The 22,301-nt window shown below is 40.9% G+C and overlaps 1 protein-coding gene across 1 annotated transcript in view; it reads left to right on the forward strand.

The window, feature by feature from the left end:
- The window catches only part of ALK (ALK receptor tyrosine kinase), a 559,106-nt gene that overhangs the window by 489,480 nt on the left and 47,325 nt on the right, over positions 1-22,301 (forward strand). Inside the window, exons 12-14 of the mRNA XM_028724462.2 lie at positions 10,614-10,776; positions 17,101-17,248; positions 21,798-21,935. Of these exons, the coding sequence (XP_028580295.2) occupies positions 10,614-10,776; positions 17,101-17,248; positions 21,798-21,935 (449 nt within the window). The remainder of the gene's footprint in view (positions 1-10,613; positions 10,777-17,100; positions 17,249-21,797; positions 21,936-22,301) is intronic.

The raw sequence follows: 22,301 nt of genomic DNA on the forward strand, positions 1-22,301 counted from the left end.
TATTCTTTTTCTTTACTGCTTTGGCTTCCAACGGTGAGAGCCAAAGTTTTTGTCTCCAATAAGTTTTTATATTTCTCCCATATTCTATACAATTTTTTCCTGATTATATGATTTGTAAAACCTTCCTTTACTTTCACCTTTTCTACCCCAGATAGGCGTGGCAACCCAAAATATTATCATGACCTTCTAAATCTAAGATATCTGGATTCTCCTGTGTCATCCATTCCTTCAATCAACAAAAACAAAATGCTTCGTAATATAATCTCATATCTGGCAGGGAGAAACCTCCTTTCTCTTTTGCGTCTATCAATATTTTACATTTTATTCTCAGGTTTTTTCCTTGCCAGATATATTTAGAAATATCTTTTTGCCAAACATTGAAACAATCTGTCTTGCCAATCAACGGAACTGATTGAAACAACAATAACATTCTTGGCAATATTCATTTTTATAGTAAACACTCTGCCTAACTGTGAAAGTTTCATTCTACTCCAAATTTGCAGATTTCTTTTAATATCTCCACAGGTTTTTAAATAATTATCTTTATATAGATTTATATTATTTGCTGTTAACCATACACCTAGATACTTGACCTTCCTTTCAGTCTTTAGACCTGACACATCTTGTAATTTATTTTTACTCTCATCATTCATATTTTCACCAAGAGTTTGTTTTTATCTTTATTAATCTTAAGACCTGCTACATCTCCCAAAAAAATTATCTCTTGTAATACTTTTGAGATTGACTCTATTGGTTCTACAGATATCACCATGTCATCTGTGAATGCTTTCAGTTTATATTGTGTCTGTCCCACTCTTATACCTTTAATTTCTTGATTACATCTTATTCTTTGCACCAATACTTCTAAAACTAATATAAACAACAAGGGTGACAACGGGCAGCCTTGTCCCGTTCCTTTAGTTATTTTACAATTCTCAGTCAGTACATTATTTACTATCAAATTAGCTAACCAATATATAATGCTCTGACTCCTGCAGAGCACTCATTCTTGTGAATCTTCACCTACAGTTTGAAGTAGACTATGGGGCAGGGGAGATTTTGGGATCAGTTCACAATTAAATGTGAACTTACCTAATTTTCAGTTTCCGAAACAAAAACACATAGTACAGAACGTGGACTTCTCCAAATTTAGCAGTGGTGTGCACAGTAATGCACATGATCGTGTAAAGTGTGCCTATGAATGCATTTCAATACTGCAAATAACATTAAAAATGCATTATATTAGGGGAAATTGCTTTGCAAAGATGTGTATTTTAAGTGGAATTTCACACAAAAGTTGTATATTGGGAGAAAATCATGCTGAAATACCTTCATGTGCACTTCAAAAAGGCACACACAAAATGATGTAAAAATGTGGAGAACTGAACCTTCTGGAAAAAGAGAAACCAAAATTGGTATATTTGCCCATCTCTACTGTGTACAATTCAAAGTCATAAAATGCAATGCAAGTGCAATAAAAACAAGGTGTTTAGAAGTTGAAAACAATGGTGGGGAAGCTGAAGATGTGCCTTGCCTGATGTTGCCTTCTGGTCTAACGCTGGCCCAGTCTGTACCCTGATTTTTCAGAGTTAAGAGCTCAGCCATGATGCCAATAGTTCAGGGAATAGTTTGCTGCTTTTGAAAATTTGAGCAACTGAGATTTTGTTCAGCAACTTTGTTAAAAAAAACCAAGACTGGGGCTTGCAGCATGCGGCGTGCTCTGGGTAATAAGATTATCCAACCAACGTTGTATCTCTGTGTTCTGCACTGCAGAACAAAGAGAGAGACACGCATTTGCCAGTACAATGCACAACAGCATTACGGTTGTTTGCAGATGGAAAATGCTACACTGCAGTCTCTCGAGCTAGTTAAAGGGGTTCCATTTCAGCGCCGCTACTTTCATCTGTGGAGATCAAAAGCTGTGCTCCAAATTGAATTACTCAAAACTACCATAACATGTGGCAACCTGTAGAAACCAATCTGTATGACGTTTTAATGGCATATGTGTGACACCCGGAAGATTTCTTTTCCTTGGTCCATGGAGGGAGGAGAGGGGAGGGGGAATCAATAATATACAAAGGAGAAACATTCGGGTTTTTTATGGAAATGACCTCCTCTGAGGCAATGTAGTCAGTGTTTAAAAGAGCTTTGAATACCTGTTTTGATATTCTTAAGGCTTCGGGCAAATGTTACATACAGATTTTAGATCAATGTGAGTTTCATGGAAATTACCCAGGGTGGGTAAGGGAATTAGATCAGTCTGTGACTCAGTTCTTTCATATTTATATTCAGATTCAGACTATATAAATGGCATCTTCATATACATTTAGTGGTGTAATAAACTAAGGGGATGGAAAATTGGAATGGAGAATAATGCCACCTACCCAAAAGGCCAGCTCTTGGCTCCAATGTTTATTCCTAATTCCCTTTCTGATTAGGGGTACTTCTATGTACCCCTAATCACCTTCCTGGAAGTTATTCCCCATTCTGGGTGTTGTGAGTTACCCTGATTTCGCTTCTAAAGTGAAAACACAGCATACAGAATCCTTTCTCCTTCCATTTTATATTGCTGAATTTCGGATGCAGTTTGCCACCTCCGTCAGTTCCTTCATTTGCATCTCCACACACACGCACACTTTTCTACATAAACAAAGCTACATGTACAAATTGCTTTTGTTTTGTTTTGGCAGTGCTTGTACCTGTTTCAGTGTGATCAAGCATATCATGATTGTATTAAGATTGCTATTTTGTGCGTTTGCCTAGAGTTTATCAGTGTGCAGGACTTTTAGCAATGTGCAGGATTTGAATTTGCACATCATTAAAACACCACCAGTAACATACCCACAAGGAATCATACACAGACACATAAAGGTAGTTCCAGTTGCAGATGGGTAGCCGTGTTGGTCTGCCATAGTCAAAACAAAAAAAATTCCTTCCAGTAGCACCTTAAAGACCAACTAAGTTAGTTCTTGGTATGAGCTTTCGTGTGCATGCACACGAAAGCTCATACCAAGAACTAACTTAGTTGGTCTTTAAGGTGCTACTGGAAGGAATTTTTTTTGTTTTGACATAAAGGTAGCTTTTTTTAAATGGTCGTTTGTATCAATGAAGATGCAAATGAACTGAAGAAAGTGGAAGTGATAGAAAATAACATATGCTTCCATCCTGAAATTTAGATTAAAAATTATTTTAGCTTAACCAGGATCTAGGAGAAGTAGAACAAAGGGACAGAGTGAAGCATGCACACGAAAGCTCATACCAAGAACTAACTTAGTTGGTCTTTAAGGTGCTACTGGAAGGAATTTTTTTTTGTTTTGACCTAAGTTGGGGGTTTGAACCCAGGCCTCCCTTCTCCTGGTATGATGCTGTAACCACCACAGCACACTGGCTTCCAAATTCTTTCATCCTTATGTCTGAATCACATCCAAATAATTTTTTAAAAATCATTATTTTATTTCATAGAGTTGAGGGCTATGGTTGACTACTGGTCACAATAGCTATGCTCTGCCTCCGCAGTTAAGAGGCTGCAGTCCTTCAGAATACCAGTTGCTGGAAACCACAAGAGGGGAGAGTGCTCCTGTGTTCAAATCCTACTTGCTGGTTTCCCAGAGGCAACTCTTCAGCCACTGTGAGAACAGGATGCTGGACTAGATAGGCCAGCAGGCTTTTTTTACATTCTTAACTTCAGATTCCAGAGTTCTCGCTGCCGCTTTTGATATGGCAGCGCAATCCTAACCATGTTTGCTCCGATGCAGGGAGGTAACAAGGCAGACATTTTAACCCACCCACAACAGTCACCACAAGATAACCTTTGCATATAACTCTGACTGGATAAGGTAATTAACCTCCCTCCACTTGCAATTCTTTACTAAGTGAAGTTACCATACCCTGCAAATGGTTCACATTAACAACATTTTGAATTGTTTTCACTGCTCCTCTTTCTTGGCTCAAGCTACTGTTACTAGGATTAGCCTGTACCGCTCACATTGTAATGCATCTTCTTTCTCAGCTAGCTTCTTCTTCTTTCTTCTTCTTTTGACTAGCTTCTTTTTCACAGACTGCGGTAGTACTGCCAAATCATTAACATCACATTTACTTTGTCGCACAGTTTAGTTGGGTTGAAATGAACAGGACTTGAATGTCAACAACTATGTACCTTATGAGGGTTATACACTATATCAGGCTTGTCCAACTTCCAAGTGACTGCGATCTACTCCCACTATTATTAAAAAAAACTGGCGGTGAATACCCACTAGATTGACCAAAGTTGCTAAGCTTTTTTTGGGAGATCAAAGTTGTCTCTAGGGGTGGGTGGGAGGGGTCCCAAGATCTACCATGATCTACCACAGGCACCCCATAATCTACCAGTAGATTGTGATCTACCTGTTGGCCATCCCTGCCCTACATATATGGTATAGTGCCTACTGTGTTGATTTAGGACTTGGGAGACTAGGGATCAAACTCCTCCCCATACGGAAGCTGTGAAGCTCACTGGGTGACGTTGGGGAAGCCGGTCTCTTAGAATAAGTTACTTCACTGCGTTTTTGTGGGGATCAAATGGAGAGGGAGGAAGAACCAAGGAGTCACCTTTGACTCCTTGGCAGGGGCTATGAATGTAAAAATATATGCCACCCCTGCTCTCTTCTCTCGCCAATGCGCCTTCCTGCCAAATCTGCACTCCCTTGCAAGCCCCCTTCTCCCACACCTGGCCAACCTGCTCTCTTTTCATCTCGCCAACCCCCCCCCCCCCCACTCTTTACACCTTACCCACCCACTCACCTAGCTTGCCCAGCCCAAACCCTTTTAGAGGAGGGTGGGAGATGCTTCAGAGAGCACTTTGCCAGACCATTTTCTGAAGTGCTTCCCACCTTGCTTTAAATGCTCTTCCATCAACATTTCATGGGAGGAGGCTGTGATTCAGAGACCCATTTGCTAAATCGCTGTCTAAAGCATCTTCCACCATCACTTAAACTTTTCTCCTTCCTCAACAGCTCACCTGGGCTGCCCTCTGGTCCATTGTTATGCTGCAGTTGGCATGGCCACCTATAGGCTGCCACACAAACTGCAGCATGATGACAGTCATACACAAATATACATAAGAGAGAGATTATATAAAATCGAAACCTGATGCATCTGGAAAAACAGAAGTGAATTCTTTGTTACACCCAGATTAGTTTTGGCAATCTGAACTCTGCTGCCTTTTTCTAAAAGTGCAGTTGCCCAAAACACTATTTTCTTCCTGTCTTTTCCCCTTGTCGATACACCAGCCTGTTCTTAAGTATATGTGTGATCCTGCCATCTCCCTCCGCTTCTCTATTATATTCATGATGTTTAGCTTGTTAAATGTTGAATATCATCTGCCTTTTGGCAGGAGGTGGGGAGGTAAAAACAGAGTCAAGAAGAATGGGCATTTTTCTCATATTACATTGCTTAAGCGACATCTTCAGAAGGAAAAAACAACAACATAGGCTGTTGCACAATGGCAAGTCAAAGGGGTAAGAAATACTGCAGCAGCTAATTAGATAAGGAGGCACTGTTCCAGCAATGGTACAAGGGGATGATGCTCTGACACCAGGACCTGGTCATACGCCAGACCCAACACTCAAATAGGAGCAGCCCACCTCTTATTCAATCTGGGTGGGTAAGAGGGATAAGGCTGCTGTTGCTGGTTTCTCCATCATCCTCCAAAGAGGTCAAAGATTGTCAGGTTCCTTGTAATTTTCACCTTCATAACCTTGGCTGGAAAGAAGCTGAAGCTTTCTCAGTCTGAAGGTCATGTGCCTCTTGATCAATACAAGTTCATGAATATGGAGGGCACTGTGCACCTATTATCTCATTAATGTGCACCCAAATGCACTTTATGCCTCCTTTGTCCAGAGACGGTTTTCATCAGTGTCAGAAATGAAATCAACATGAAGGATGGGCTCTTGATATAGAAAATAGTTTGGTATACTTGGTATATGAAACAACTACTAAATTGCCATTATTTTTCAACCAGATATGGGGATTTTTCTTCATGCCTTCATTTTTCCTGTTTTAATCTTCTCCCTTGCTATGTGGTGTGTTTTTCTCTTCCCTCCCTCCCTCTCTCTCTCCCTCCCTCCCTCCCTCTCTTTCTTTTTACTTCTTTCAAGGTCGCCTGCTCCCACCTGCAGGAGTACATTTAATTTTTCACCAGAGATATCAGAAGTGTGTCTTATTATTCCTGGTATAAGGTTTTTGCCTGCTCATTTTATTCAACATATGCTCCGTTGCATCTGGCCCAAGCCTACTGGGATCACAAAGTGTTAAGACACCAAGAGTGCCTGCAAGATGGCCCTCTGTTTTCTTATTAGCAATTAAGCTGATGAACATCAATTTCTGTGCAAGATCCATCATTTTCAGAACGATCAAAATGGCTCAGGAATGGTTTATGTTGGAAGCCTATGCAGCACTCTATTTAGAAACCTTTACGCCATCAGTTTGAAATTCTGTGGATTCTCATGTATGGTTTCACACTTCTTTTCCTCAAGGCATTGTGAAAATAGGAACTATATGAGCACCTTGACATCCCACTAAAGTTAATGTGAATCTGCCATTTATATTATAGATTGGGATTACATCCTTTATGGCTTGGCGTTATGAGCTACCTGGCTAACATCAGAACAAAGGGATAACTCGTTCCCTTGAGTCCTAGCACCTACTTTAGAGATGAATTACTAAAACAAGATCAGATGCTTTGTGGCATTACTAATTGCCTCTAGGGTAGGGGAGGCTAACCCATCGCCCTCCTGCCATTGCTGGACTGCAACTCCCTCCAACCCCAGGCAGCATGGCCAGTAGCCAAGAGGGATGAGAGATGTGGCCCAGCAACTTCTGGAGGGTCAAAGGTTAGCCACTCCTGCTCTAGGGCTCCAGTGGTCACTGTGTTGTGGAATGCTGAGCTGTATTCAGGGGAGAGGTTGTTGAGCCTGTGGTTCTGCTGCTGCTGGCAAAACCACGCCAAAGCAGATTGGACTTAACAGGAACTGTACTGTATGAACTGTACTGTATGAGACCTACATTGGCTCCCAGTACGTTTCCGAGCACAATTCAAAGTGTTGGTGCTGACCTTTAAAGCCCTAAATGGCCTCGGTCCAGTATATCTGAAGGAGCGTCTCCTCCCCCATCGTTCTGCCCGGACACTGAGGTCCAGTTCCGAGGGCCTTCTGGCGGTTCCCTCACTGCGAGAGACCAAGTTACAGGGAACCAGGCAGAGGGCCTTCTCGGTAGTGGCGCCCGCCCTGTGGAACGCCCTCCCATCAGATGTCAAAGCAATAAACAACTACCTGACATTCAGAAGACATCTGAAGGCAGCCCTGTTCAGGGAAGTTTTTAATATGTGATATTTCAGTGTATTTTTTATCTTTGTTGGAAGCCGCCCAGAGTGGCTAGGGAAACCCAGCCAGATGGGCGGGGTACAAATAATAAATTATTATTATTATTATTATTATTATTATTTATTTTAAAGCATTTTTTAATATGCCACTCAATATTTCAAAAAAAATATATATCTTTAAGCCGTGTACAGTCTAAACAATATAATGTTAAAATGAAAATACAACCTAAAACCAGGAAAATAACAATATTTACAAAAGCTAATAAAGCATATTCAGAAGATTCAGACATGTAAAACAATGTCCAGTCTTACATATCAGGGAAGGCCTGAGAAAAAGGATAAGTCTTCAGTGAGACAGCTGAAGGTTGCAGCTTCACATATGGCAAAGGAAAGAGCGCTCCGCAGTACAGAGGAAACAGCAGAAAATGCCACCCCACTATAATATTTTGTAGGGTGCGGTGCCTGGAGTGGAATTTCCCCAAATGATTTAAGTGAGCTTACAGGTCGGAATGGCAGACGAAGGTGATTGATTATATGGGACTGGCGGAGATGACTGGCAGAATCCGTGACCAAGGGAAAGAGAAGGTGGAAGAAGACTGGAAGAAATTTAAAATATACCTTAAGAATTGTTGTAAAATTAACGAGTGTTAAAATGTCAAGGGAATGGGAAATATAGAATTGCAGCTGTAACTGAATAAGTTAGAGAAGAACTTAAAAAAAATTGAATTGAATAATTAGCTAATTGGGGGGTTGCTGAAGAAATTTTAAAACAGGGATGCAGAAAAGGGGAGGCATGGGGAAGTCCGGGAAGTAAGGTTAGGAAAAAAAGGTTATGAAATTATACATGTTTATATGTTTGTTTGTTTATGTATTGTGTATTGTTTGTGTTTATTTTGTGTTTGAAAAATCAATAAAAATTTACTAAAATAAAAAATAAAAAAAATAAGTGAGCTTACAGGTCTCTACAGGGGCTGGAAATATAGAATAATAGAATTGTAGAGTTGAAAGGGATCCCAAGGGTCAATTGTCATTTCAGGTACTTTTGTGACACACCGTACCTTACTAACGATGTCATCACGCCAAGCCACTGCAGAAGGCCTCTGAGCATTTATGGATAGGTTTGCCCAAGGACCACCTAAACTGCAACCACCCCATTAGATTCCCCATTAGATTCACTAGATTCCAGAATATTTAGTGGAACTATAGATTCCAGAATACAAAACAAATTCTCGAAGAGAGGCACAAAAGTTTAGCAGGCATATGCTGGAACATGTAGGTGGATCTAGGGCAGAATCAGGTGATTCTGTCTGTCTTTGCTTCAGGGTTTCACATCAAAACCAACTGTCTTGCAGAACAGATGTGGTTAACTATCTACAAAGTCTTTCTCAAAATAATAAAAAACTCAAATTATTATGTTTATATGCTGCTTTCACCCAATATGACATACATGTGGTTCTAAGACAATGATCAGACTCAGGCCTGCATCCTTTTAGCAAGGTTGCAACATCATGCAGCCTTCATGTCTTTGCTTGGGTCACAGCCAATATCTATTACGGCTAAGCTTCTACTGAGTGATAATACTCATTTCATGATTTATGAACACTAGTGATTTATATTACTGTACGTTAGCCTTTTCCATTATTTGAAGAAAGGTGTTTCAGAAAAAATCTGGCAAAGCTATTATGCCATATAAAGATTTCTATAAATGTTAGAATTTTTCATGTGTTCCATTGAGAAAGAGATTTTAATAATAATAACTGTTCTGGTTAGTAACATTTTGGATTGCCCACCTTTTTGTCTTCAGTGTCTGCTCAATGTATATGGTGACCTTTGATGTAAAATGGCTGTCACGCATCCTGTAACCACTTACTTGGAAGTAGACCGATTGAATGTTTATTTCTGTTGAATGCAGATATTTATATACGATTGTGCTGTACATGCACATGGTGGAATGTTTGCCATTAACATGTTATATTAGTATAAGATTGTAACCCTTTGCTCATTACCTAGGAATAAGTCCCATTTTCCTCAAAGGGATTTTCTTCTGAGTAGACATTATTTGATTGCAATTTAAGGGAATGAAGGCATTTTACACTCTGGCTTTCTGCTATAAAAGCCCACAAGGAGCCTTGCAGAAGCAATTGAAATAGCATAAAAATACCCAGAATAAGAACAAGTGAAGACTGCAAACCTGTGCACACTTACTTTCCAGGGAGTAAGCCCCATTGTATGCAGCATAAGTTAGTTTTAAATAAATATGCATTGGATTGCACTGAAAAACATAAGCCCAAGTGGAGCTAAAAGCAATAACAGCTAATAAATCTCAATTGTCATTAGGTTTAATTGCATCCACTCTCTTCATCTCTACAAATAGTAGCTAATAATTAGGGCTGTGTAGCCGATTTGTGCCAGATCTGGATTAGGTTGTGGCAGCTACAAATTGCTACAGAGCGGGGGGGGGGGGGGGGGCTCAAATCAATTTGTGCTGATTTGTGCCGATCCAGAACTAAAAACAGAAACAAAACACCAGCCTCTCTAAAGCCGCAAAGACTGTCTCCAAGATGTTTCAATTAATTACAACACCATTTAAGGAGAACACCAGGGTTAGGCAAAGACAGGAATTGGCTCATTGTAGAGTTGTAGAATTTCATTCAATACTCTCAAACACAGTGTTTAGGAAGAGCGAAGGCAAAGTTTCAAGATGCAGCAAGCTCACACTTCCCCTACACTTTTGTAAATACCGTCTCTTTGAAATAGTTTGGTGGCATTTGTTCAGTTCCCTATCTGGCCTTAAAGCTGTTTGTTTCCCATCCTTTCCAATTCAATCCCAGCCCCATCCTTATACCCCCCCCCCAAAAAAAAGGTTGTTGTCTGTGTCTTAGCCATTGTTACATAGGCAGTGTTACTTTCCCTTATTCCCTCTGCCCCCAATTTTGGCCCTAGTTTTTAAGCTTAGGTTTGCATTTGATTTACAGCTGTGTCTGTTTCTATGTCCATCTTTATTGGTATTTTGGGTGTGGGTGGGTGTAAATCTTGTGGGTACATTGCACATAGTCCAGTACACTGTTCATGGCCATGAGAGTACAAAATTCAGAATTATGGATCCAGATCTGGATTGAACTGGAATATAGGGTCATGGTGTATTTCCTCACTATGGCAGATTCTACACTTCACTGCCGTTAATGTGAGGCAAAGGAACCAACAGTCAGAAAAGATTGTATTTGCTACTCAGTGTATATTTCCATGTCTCTTTCAGATCATTGGCTCTTCAGTACTTGTGGTGCTAATGGACCTCAAGGGCCCACCCAGACCCAATGCAATGATGCCTATAGGAACTCCAATCTCAGTGTAGTGGTAGGGACGGAGGATAATTTTCCAGGTGTACAAGTGTGGAGAGTGCCTGCAACCAATACTTACAGGTAAGAGTTCTATTATTTTCATTAGTTCCAGAGGACTTTCCAAGCCTTTTCTCTGAAACCTATTATCCAAGCCTGGGCTCATCTCTTGAGCATGAAAAGTAGTAATGAAGAGAGTGTCAAGGAGTGTGTCTAAACTGCCTTCCCATTATCACCAAGGACTGGAGCTAGAGTTTGCCAAGTTTTAAAGAGGCACACATCTGCAATCTATACCATATTGTGCCTGCGGCAGTGACTGGCTTGAGGGCATGCAGTTGCTCAAGGAATTCAATAAAGATTGCCTAGAATATTCCTAGATGTACCAAATGATTGTCCATCAGAATGCTTGGTCATAAAAATGGACAAAGGAGAGAATAATATTGAGTGGTGCCCAGGCTCTGGAGTGAGATGCATATGCGTGTTTATTCAATTTCTATTCCTCCCTTTCTCAAAGTTGCCTGGGACAGCAAACACCAAAGGCAATTGGAAACAAAATTTAAAAAAAACCAATTTAGAAATTGTTTTTAGCAAAGAAATCAAAAACATCTAAAAATATCTCCATACCCTCACACCTAATAATGATAAGTGTGTCAGGATGAGTATATTTCAGCAATCAAATTTCTGGGTAAAGTGGAATATTTGTAAGTTCCTCCTGGCCGTAAATACAGTCATACCTTGGAGGTTGAACAGAATCCATTCCAGAAGTCCGTTGGACTTCCCAAATGTTCAGAAACCAAAGTGTGGCTTCTGATTAGCTGCAGGAAGCTCCTGCAGCCAGTCGCAAGCCATGGAAGCCCCGTCGGACATTCGGCTTCCAAAAATAGTTCGAAAACTGGAACACTAACTTCTGGGTTTCGATCGTTCGGGAGCTGATTTGTTCAGGAGCCAAGGCATTTGAGAACCGAGGTACGACTGTAATGAAAGAAATAGGTGCACCTCACCTGGGAGGGGAGTCCATAGATGGGGAACAACCACCAAGAAGGCCATGTCATGGGTCAATGCCAACCACACAACACCCAGTATTAGCACCACCAGCAGGGCCTCCCCTGACAATCATAAGGCTTGAGATGGAATGACCACAGTACCATCAAATTCAATATATATGTAATTAGAAAGTTGCCAAGACAGGTCAGCATGGCTGCAGTTGATTTTAAAAGAGAGAAAAAGTTTTTAAAAGGAAGTTGAAAGGGAGAACCAGGAAGGTCAAATATTTTCAAGATGTTTGGCGGCAATTTAAAACCACAATGATAGATGTTTAACTGGGATGTAATTTAGAGGGTAGTGAGTTATGTTTTTTAGGGGGGTCACCTCTGATTTTTTAGTGGGATGGGTTGGATTTGTCTTTTTCTATATATTCTTGGATGAACATGTTTAAGTATGCTGTATTGTCATTTTATATGGGGTTTTAATGTTTGTTTGTTTTTGCTGTAAGTCACTTTGGGACACATTTTGCACACACAAGCATGTCCCGAATTGATGGGTACCAAAAAGACAAAGAATTTGGTTAAGTTGAGAAACTTTAAAATGCTAGTAGGATTCATTCAGAAATAGAAATCTTACCCAAAGTAGTTCAAAAGGATCACTAATACCTTGTTCTGATGTAACAATTCCAACTTACAGATAGGTAGCCGTGTTGGTCTGCCATAGTCAAAACAAAAAAATTCCTTCCAGTAGCACCTTAAAGACCAACTAAGTTAGTTCTTGGTATGAGCTTTCGTGTGCATGCACACTTCTTCAGATACCTTCTTCAGATTCGTATCTGAAGAAGTGTGCATGCACACGAAAGCTCATACCAAGAACTAACTTAGTTGGTCTTTAAGGTGCTACTGGAAGGAATTTTTTTGTTTTAATTCCAACTTAATAAGCCACTATTTATTAAGCCAGGAGCAAGCCTTAAACCTACAAGCTCCCCATCACTCCTCTTCCCCTCTTATATGCCAACTTCAGTACCTAATATGTGATTACTTTGAGACAGAATTTTCTGATATATCTGAAGCACAAAACAGTGCTGAATTTTGGACTCGAAAAACCAGTCACCTGATCATATCACATGTTATGAAACCAGAATTTAATCAAGGCATTACCGCCTGAGAATCTTAATTTTAAGCAGCTTGTTATAACAATCCATATGATTATGTTAAATGAAATGGGTATGTTACCGATAACATTTTGTACCTGAATAATTTGTTTATTTTATTTATTTATTTTGTATTAAATTTGTGTGCCACTCTTCAAAATCTCAGGGCAGTTCACAGCATAAAAATACAATATAGAAACATAAAATAAATAATGGAAACAAGAACAAAAATAAACCCAATAAACCCAGCCCACGCACAATGACATTTAAAAGGATTGTTGTTGCTGTTTAGTCGTTTAGTCATGTCTGACTCTTCGTGACCCCATGGACCAAAAGGATATAGGATGTTAATCAGCCAATAACCATTCACACAAATATCCCAGTTGAAGCAATAACTTTCTCCACTGCCACTGAGAAGCCCAGGCACTGAATTCCATACATTTTAAATTGAAACCCTTTGAGTGTGCCACTGATTTTAATGCAGAAGTCCTTGCTGAAAAACCATGGTGATGGCTTAAAATATCTGAGGTATGATTGAGAGCTTGTGTTGCCTTTATGTGTGCTTTTTCTGTTTTGATTTGTGTGGAGGGGTCGACAAGTTTAATTGTTTAGTAGTTGGAAAATTGGGTAAAGGGATCTGGAATGTAAGATGATTTGGTTTATTTAAAGAACCAGAAGAGGGGGTGGAGGGAAGTCCGGGGATTTGGGGGGAGGGAGGTAAAAATGTGTGTGTTTTTGGTTATTTTTTGATGTTAATGAGTGATGTGTGGGGTAATCTGGTATTGGTACAATGTGGTATATATTGGATTTTTGTAATTGAAAGCTAATAACATTTTTAATAATAATAAAAAGAAATGTTGGGTTCTGAACCACCCTCCTTGACTCAGTGTTACAGCCATACAAAATAACAAAGAGCAAGAGTCTAGGAAAATGGACTAAGAGAGGTTCCAAATCTGCTCGCCTACCCATTTTCAGGGCGATTGATGATAATGAAAAAACTAATGATGTTTCACTCAGCCATCCAGAAAAGAATGACTTGCCTGTGGGGGAACGGGTGAGAAGAATTTTTCAAGACTGGCATATAGTATGTAAGCATCTAAAATATAACCCTGAAGCAAAATAGAGGAGCAGTAAATTATATGCACAGAAGTCTCATTTCTTTAATGTTAATGCCTGGGGAAGAAGCAAAATTCACCAGCAACCCTGGGCTGACTTTGTTCTATGATACATTCGCAAGCAGATCAAAAGTTGCAGGCCATTGATATACTGACTGATTTTTATGGGATGTTGCGCATTGTATGTCCATGTCTGAATAATTAGTGCCAGTCATTTAAAAGTTGTGGTGGGTCATTCACAAGATCCTCAGCGCCGGCGAGACATCACAACCCGTTGTGCAGTTCCAGTAACACAAGCTTACTTGGGACATCAGGCAGGCACAATAATTTGAGTTGACATCCCTATTCTAAAAGCAGCCACTATGAATGCCTTATTTCAGTACAGTGGTACCTCGGATTAAGTACTTAATTCGTTCCGGAGGTCCGTTCTTAACCTGAAACTGTTCTTAAGCTGAAGCACCACTTTAGCTAATGGGGCCTCCTGCTGCCGCTGCGCCGCCAGAGCACGATCTCTGTTCTCATCCTGAAGCAAAGTTCTTAACCCGAGGTACTATTTCTGGGTTAGCGGAGTCTGTAACCTGAAGCATCTGTAACCTGAAGCGTCTGTAACCCGAGGTACCGCTGTATTGCAAAGGGGTTTCCCTGGGGGGACTCCAGCTGAGTGCCTGGGTGCCTGTGGGTGCCATCAGTACCTCTTAGTGCATCCACAAAAGATCTCAGTAAATAGCCCTCAAAAATCTACAATAGACAAGAAACTGCTCTCCATGCCCATTTCCTGTTTTGCACTGTCTCTCGTATACTGAGCCCTTAAATATGCCCGCATTTCGTTGGCTGCCAGGATTTGTCACCCACCTTCCCTTCTGTTCTGAACAGAGAGGAGGTACAAAGAGCTTTCCTCTTCTGCGTGAGCATGGTGAACACCCCCTTTTTTGGATGGGGTTGTCTGTCTGGGCCATTGTGTGTTCCTGTCTCTTGTGGATATGGCAGCCATTGTTTTGACTGGCACCCATAGCACGTTCTCAAAATTCCAGAAATGCCCACTGCTTAAAATGGTTGGCATCCACAGGGGCCTAGGCCAATTTGACCATTGATTGTTGCTACCCTCGTGCCATTCTGCCTGCCATGCCTCCGAAACCCTTGAAAAATCCTTACTACATACCCTATTTTGCCAGCCCGTGACCACCACTTGCCCCTTGTACAGTACTGAGACCTGATGATGTTTTTCCTTTTTGCCAGAGCAGTAAGACCACTCTGGTGTTGAAGCTCTGGTGTGGGGTGCTAAGCTGCTTCTACCGTTGCAGCAAAATTGCCCTGTCCTGACTGAGGCCTAGTGAAAGTGTCTAGTCGCAGTGTCTAGTCCTGTGCACTGTTGCCAGCAGACCCAGAAACTGGAACAGCAAGTATTTTAAAACAGCGGCCCCCATTCCATTGTTGTATAGTGCAATCATATGCATTTCCACGCAAAAGTCCCATTGTTTTCATGTGAGTAGGTTTAGGTTTGCAGGTTTCTCCCTCATCTACTGTGAAGTTCTCTTTGGTTCCAAAGGTTTACTTGTCTTAACTGGCTGGAGGCTGTTGAGGGAGAGGAGAAGACAGCAGCAACTGCAAGAAAAGGGCAAGTGGAGATTGTGCATATTCAGGTCCAAGTGCACATCATCTCTTGCCTTTTAGCTTCAGTGTGCAAAACCATTTTCTCCCCTCAGTTGTATCCCAGAGGAATAGAGGGAGAGGGAGAGAAAGAGACAGAATCTACATACATGCAAGCAGTGCTCCTGCTCCTGCTGCTAAAAACACAATAGCTCCTTTAAAAAGTTCCTTCTTAGAAAATGTTTAATTCTGCTTCCATATCCAGAAAACAAAAATGCATTCTTATCCTGTCAATTATTCTGTGTGGTTTCGTTCTGCCAAACTACATGGGAGAAACAATCTGTTCCTCCCTATGTTTGTCCCGTCCGTATGTTTCTAAGGAATATGTGTGAGCACTTCATAACTGACCTGTTATGTGTGTATTTTGTATTTGCGTATTGCAGCAAGTACAAATGTCATGTAAGAAACTCACTTACCTACATACTCACCTCAGATCCTCAGCCTTCTGCAAATGCAAAGGTGTTCTGTTTTAAACAAAAGGAACTCTCTTTTACTATTAACAGAAGTTTGAAAAAGAATCAGCAGGCTTCACTTTGATTTCTCCCCCCAACCTTCAACACTCCTAATAACACAATATGTTTGAAAATTTCTCCCTGCTTTTTATAGCCAGGTTCAGTGTTAAGCATAGCAACAATAATAGAGAAGTGGATGTCTGTTTTGCAAAAGTGAGTCCCTATTTCTGACTCTGGTGATCTTTCATGCATTTCTATTACTTTAGCAACTTTTACTCATTCTGACAAGATGGTCATTGGCATTCATAGGAGCTCTGCAAATTTGCAGCCTATTATCAATGGCCGGGCCAATAACCTCTTTGTAGCCATTGGCTTTGACAAATCTGGAGTAACCGCGACCCAGGGTTTGCCGCTCCTCATCCTTCACAGCTGGTGAATGAGGCACTAACCATGTCTCTCTGGGTTCCCGGCTTTATTGCTTATATGCAAAATCTACTCATACACAGAAAAATATGGCTCCTAATTGCAGCCAATTAGCCCTGCCAGCTTGCCTTGCTCAATAGTGCACCTCATTAGCCATTATAGCTTCCTGCTGAAAATCAGCTCAATGATTCCTGTTCCTCGTAGCATCTGTTCAGGGGACCCTATCCTGTGGCCATCGCTTTCTCTCTTGCGTCCATTCCTGCCTTATGGAAGAATGATTGCTTGGGTCGCAGAAAGTGACACGAACATCATTGGGTCAGAGTCCAAGAATCCCCTCTGCTTTGTGTTCTGCTTGGATCTCTGTATTCAGTCTGACAGCCAAGCCTTTGCTTGTATCTGTCTGTTTTGGAAAGAGCATAGAGTCTAGGTATCCTCACTGCAGCAGAGCCAAGATGAACGACTAAGTTAAAAAAAGGAAAGTTGGGGGAAGGAAAAATATGAAAAATCCTACTTCTGCCCCAGGGGAAGCCCAGGTTATTCTGTGCTCAGAATAAATGATACCAATGGTACGTGATGTGCAGATTTTATTCCATTGGCACTCCTTGGCTTATTCCTTCTCTTCTTTTACTTGCAGAGTCTCAGGCTATGGGGCGTCTGGTGGCAAAGGGAAGAACAGTATCATGAGGTCACATGGCGTTTCTGTGGTTGGAATATTTAAACTCCAGAAGAACGATAACTTGTATATTTTGGTGGGACAACAAGGAGAAGATGCCTGCCCTAGTGTAAGTTATCATCCATCCTGATGAAGGCCATCCCCCCCCCCACCCCCATCCATGAACACATTGAAACACTCTGTTTGGATTGAAATATCTGGGCCTTGAGAGTTAAGGCACACATTTATTAAGAGTGGATTGGGAATGGACAGATCCATCAATTTCAGCTCTCTCAGTTTCTCATTTTTCCTACCTCAAATTCAGTTTTCCACATTTCTACAGCAATTTGCAATATAGATTTATATTTTATTTTAAATGCTGATAATTCATCAGTATTTCAGTGCAAATTTCTCCTAATAAGCACATGTTTGTATGCAGTTTTGGCTAATATACACATTTTTGCAAGCAATTTTCCCTAATATATTGCATTTTTCTATGTTGTTTTCATATCTATATACATTTTTATGCAGCCTTTCCTCTAATATATACATTTTTGTAAACACCGGTTGGAAACTGCATCACACATTTCAGATAAGTGCACATTTTGAAGGACAGCTTGTTCCCATTCTCGTATTGTTTCAGAAAACGTGAATTTCTTTGGTTTGCCTACCTTTAAATGCAAACTGAATTAAATTTCTCCCCCCCCCCCCATCCCTAGTGGAGAGATGTAGGCTCAGATTTAGATAGACCACTAGGGGAATTTTGGGGAATTTGCTGTTTTTATGTACATGTTATAAATTAATCAGTGACAAGCAGATGGTTAATCAACTAAAGATTCCTTAATCAATCGGAGGCTTTCAACTGAAGCAGAGGAAGCTTAAAAACAAAAGTTTTAAGCAGGGATCACTTTGAGGAGCCAATGAGAGAAGGCTGTGCATCTTAAACAAAATAAATTTAAATTCAAGATGGCCCTGGCAATGAAACTGGAATGACACATCTACATGCAGAACAGTAGTCAGAGGCAGGACCAAAATGGCATCCCTAGATGGAGTTAGGACCATAAGAAGTTGCTTAATACCAAGACTGGCCATTGGTCCATCTAGCTCAGTTTGGGACCTTTTGTATGCAAGACACATGGTCTAACACTGAGCTACAACAAAAACATTCAACCACCAGTGTGGCATCATCACTTCCTGGGTTCCCCCCTGCGTATTATTAGCTGCTACTGCCAGAGGTAGAGAAATACACAATGTGATGTTGTTACATCATGAGGTGAGTGTTCCTACATGGTACATGGGAACTTAACACAGAGGTGAAATTTTAGAAGGTGGTAGCATCTCTGTGAAGAGGAATTTAAATAATCTGGGAGCTACTTTCAGTGGTTTTTAATTCTCTGTGTCATAACACTCAGTGAACATTAATGGAATGGAAGAAAGGGATCGCAAGACCATTGAATTAAGTTCTCATGTTACTGAGTTGGGGGGGGGGGGATGAATTCAGGTTGTGTGTTCCTTTTTTTCCTAATACATTTTTTTTTTTAGCTTAGCTTGTGTCCCTTATGTGAAAACTCCAAGACAAGTGATTCTTTTTGGAACTGCACAGTGCTGTTTCCACTGAGCATTAAGTATTCAGCAGGGTTCTTTGCTTGAGTATATTTCAGATGACTAGGGTCTGGACACCAGATTCTTATGCTGTTATTACAGGATGAAGAAAGAAAGTGGGGGACTCCATTACAAAGGTCTGAGCGATACCAGAAAAAAATCCTTAGGCGGGGACAGTGCATCCCCTTTCACATCCACGCTCACCATGCACATAAATGCAAGAGGTTAATATTTTTGGGATTGTGGTCTATCTAGATTCAGTCTCCTATTTTGTATCCATAATCTGAGCATTGCAGCACACGATAATATACGAAGTCATTAAATTACAGGGCACTGTAATCTTAGCAAAGATTTATTGAGTGCTAATGTAATTCTTTCATCGAGGCAAAGAGATTGCATTGACTTGTGGAAGTGGCTTTAACTTGATTGGATTGTAATCAGTTATGTCTTTGCCATGAAGTCGTCTTTCTTTTTTAAAAAAAAAAAAATCCAATTGTGATCTATTGGTTTCTCTGGGTCATTGCACTAAGTCATTTGATTAACCATCCCTTCTCCAACTGTGAATTAGAGTTAGCAGGTGTTGGGATTTTTATAGCACCTACAGCCTTCTATGGACCAGCTCTGAGAGCCTGCTATTGATCAACAAGCTTAACTTTAGAGGCATAAATTTAAGATTAAGTTGCTGTAGATCAGCTTCTGTTTCCCTCACAAAGTATTTCCGTACGAAGGTAAAGCACCTCAAAGCAGGGCTGTATTTGGTTAATCATCAGCATGTGCAATTTTGTAAAGATAGTTTCTTTCTAGGCCTATGTTGTTTTTCATGTTCCTTGGCTGAGCTTTGGCCTATAAATCATGAGAGGGACCAAGGCCACCTTCCCTCCTATTTCAATATCCTATTTCAATAGGTCAAATTGATCTGAACAACATGGGGAGGAGGGCCAAGCCTTGGCCTGCATGCATATCACTTGGAAATTACAGCATCAGTGGGGTGTCTAAATGGGCCAAAACAGATACAAAGCCATAGCAAAAAATTCAACATCTTTCCACATTTCAAATAAAATGGTTTTCAGTAGAGTTGGCTTGCACACTCAGTTGCCAGCCATCAAGTGTAGGATACCGCAGACAACTGCTGAGAAATCATAAGATAGCCATGTGTACAGCAGACCTTGATGAATGTCTGAAGTGGCCTATTGAAAAACATTGCATTTGAGCTAATATTAAACTAAAAGTTCCATCTCCGATGGCTGGCCACTATTTAGCACCAGGCTGAAGGACTGCATTGACCTTTGGTCTAATCCATTATAGCACAGTGACTAAAGTATTGAACCATCAGTGGGGGAGACCTGGTTCAGCTTCCCATTCAATTCACTTGGTGACCTTGGGCTGCTGTTTCTCAAGCCAACCTACTTCACAGGCATGGCGCAAGGATAAAATAGAAAGGGAGTCAACCATGTAAACCCACCAGACTCCTTAGAGACATTGTGGGATATAAATGCAATAAGTAAGTAAGTAATACAGCAATGCAACTCTTGTCTTCTGAAGCAGCCTCATTTTATGCCAGCATCTGAGTAGTCTCTAGAGCGAGTGGAGTCAACACCTTCTGCAATGTATCTCAGAGCCTTTTTCCTCCCTTTGCATCTTTTCTGGCAGTCTACAGGACCTAGTGCAGCTTAATTCAGCTTTAGCATTTATGTGCATTTATCCACTTCTCATAATGAATACATTGTTCTGTACTCAGTATAGGGGAGCAGATGCTTCTGCTGTTGCAACCAAGCACACAGGGCAGTGCAATTTCTGTTGCACCTAGTTGATGGGGGAGGAATGTACAGAAGTCGAATTCCAAAGCAGACTTACCTGATTCAATCTCAGTAGATCATGACCTAGATCAGATCATGAATCCACATCAGGTCCTGGCACTCCCTTTGATCTTCTCTATTCAAAGCCTCTCACACACTAGCCTTTCCAGGCTGTGGACACCTAGATAACTGAGCTTCTTTGAAGGAAGGAAAAAAATGTTACCAACTTGCCAAATTAAGGCAGCCCTTACGTGCATCTTAAGCACTTTTATTTTATTCTAATGTTGGTTGGTTTTTTGCTTTTGTGTTTTTGTTCAGATTTTAAACAAAATGAGGGGGGCTTAGTTCCATCCCTGTGCAGAACTGGGGTGGACAACACTTTAGTGGGTCTGTCCATCCCGTTACATATTTCTGAAGCTGAGCTGAAACACACTGTAGGAAGATCTTCTAGGTGGGCTGGGAGCAGACTCTGTATTCTTCATTCTACCACTGACCTTTTCTCCAAATTGAGTGCCTTTGTTTCTTCCTGCTTGTCAGGTGGTTCCAATCATTAATCTTCATTGAAGAATCCCTTGAAATATACATGAAGGCCAAATGTCCTAATTATTGGCAGGAAGAAAGGGTTCTTTTCCGATAATCTCTTTGCAGATAAAAAAAAATGCTATCACTTTATGGGGCTGCCTAACACTTTTTTATGATTGCATTAAGCAGCAAATTAAGATAGGCAAGAGAATAGGTTCTTCTTCACAGAATCTTTAGCCTCATTATCAGTTCCTTGCCAATTGACCAGGGCATGATCTACACATGGAGCAGAATGAAGTGACAGAGTCCCAATGAGCTAGAGTGGACTGTTCCACTTCAATCAGCAAGTGGAGTTGTCACTTTTCACTCCTCTCTCATGTAACCAACATCCTACAAGTAAAACAGCAGCATTAGCTAGCATATCAGTAAGAAAGGTTCTCTTCCCATCCCATTCTCTGTGTGTTTTCTCTGTAGGAGAGCATTCAGTAATGGGATCCTCCCCAAGTACAGTCTGGAATGATACAGCCCACTTTACCACCACAGGGCTCTTCCTCTGCATTACCCCCTCATTCTGCTGCCATGCGTAGGCTAACCCTTATATTGGCATGGCCACACTTACATCTGCTCTAATGCCCATTGCTTTGTGAATATTAAATAAGGGTAAGAATCAGTAGAGGCATAATCAGAGGTGCTTTTGATAGGTGAAGTCTTATGTCAGGTCCACGGGAAGAGTATAATTCTGGACATTTTTATTTACAGACTCTGACCAACCAAGTTATACAGAAGGTCTGCATTGGAGAGAATAATGTCGTTGAAGATGAAATTAGAGTAAATAAGAGTGTCTATGAATGGGCTGGCGGTGGTGGTGGAGGTGGAGGAGCAACTTATATATTTAAGGTACGGAAATATCCACCATCCATACAAATATTAAGCTTTGTCCTTTCAGCTTGAGGCACTTGGTTTACTTATGCTTCCTTCCTTTTGGTCCTTCAGCCTGAACTAGGGGAAGTATGATCTCTCCTGCCCTCAAATGAGCCTGGTAATTGCAACACATGCGCTTATATAGGTTGCTGTTTAATTATCTCATATCTGTTTGATGACATCACACCAACTCACTTTTTCTTATGTCTCAGTCAGACCACAGAAACATCGAAAATACCAATGGTCTGTCTAGCTCATTGTTTCACTATCCTGACTGGTGGTGGCTCCCCAGGGTCCCAAGCAGAGACTTTTTCTAGTCCTACCTGCAGAGTGTGTTCTCTG

This window comes from Podarcis muralis, chromosome 3 (assembly GCF_964188315.1).
Source record: "Podarcis muralis chromosome 3, rPodMur119.hap1.1, whole genome shotgun sequence".
NCBI classification, from domain to species: Eukaryota; Metazoa; Chordata; class Lepidosauria; order Squamata; family Lacertidae; genus Podarcis; species Podarcis muralis.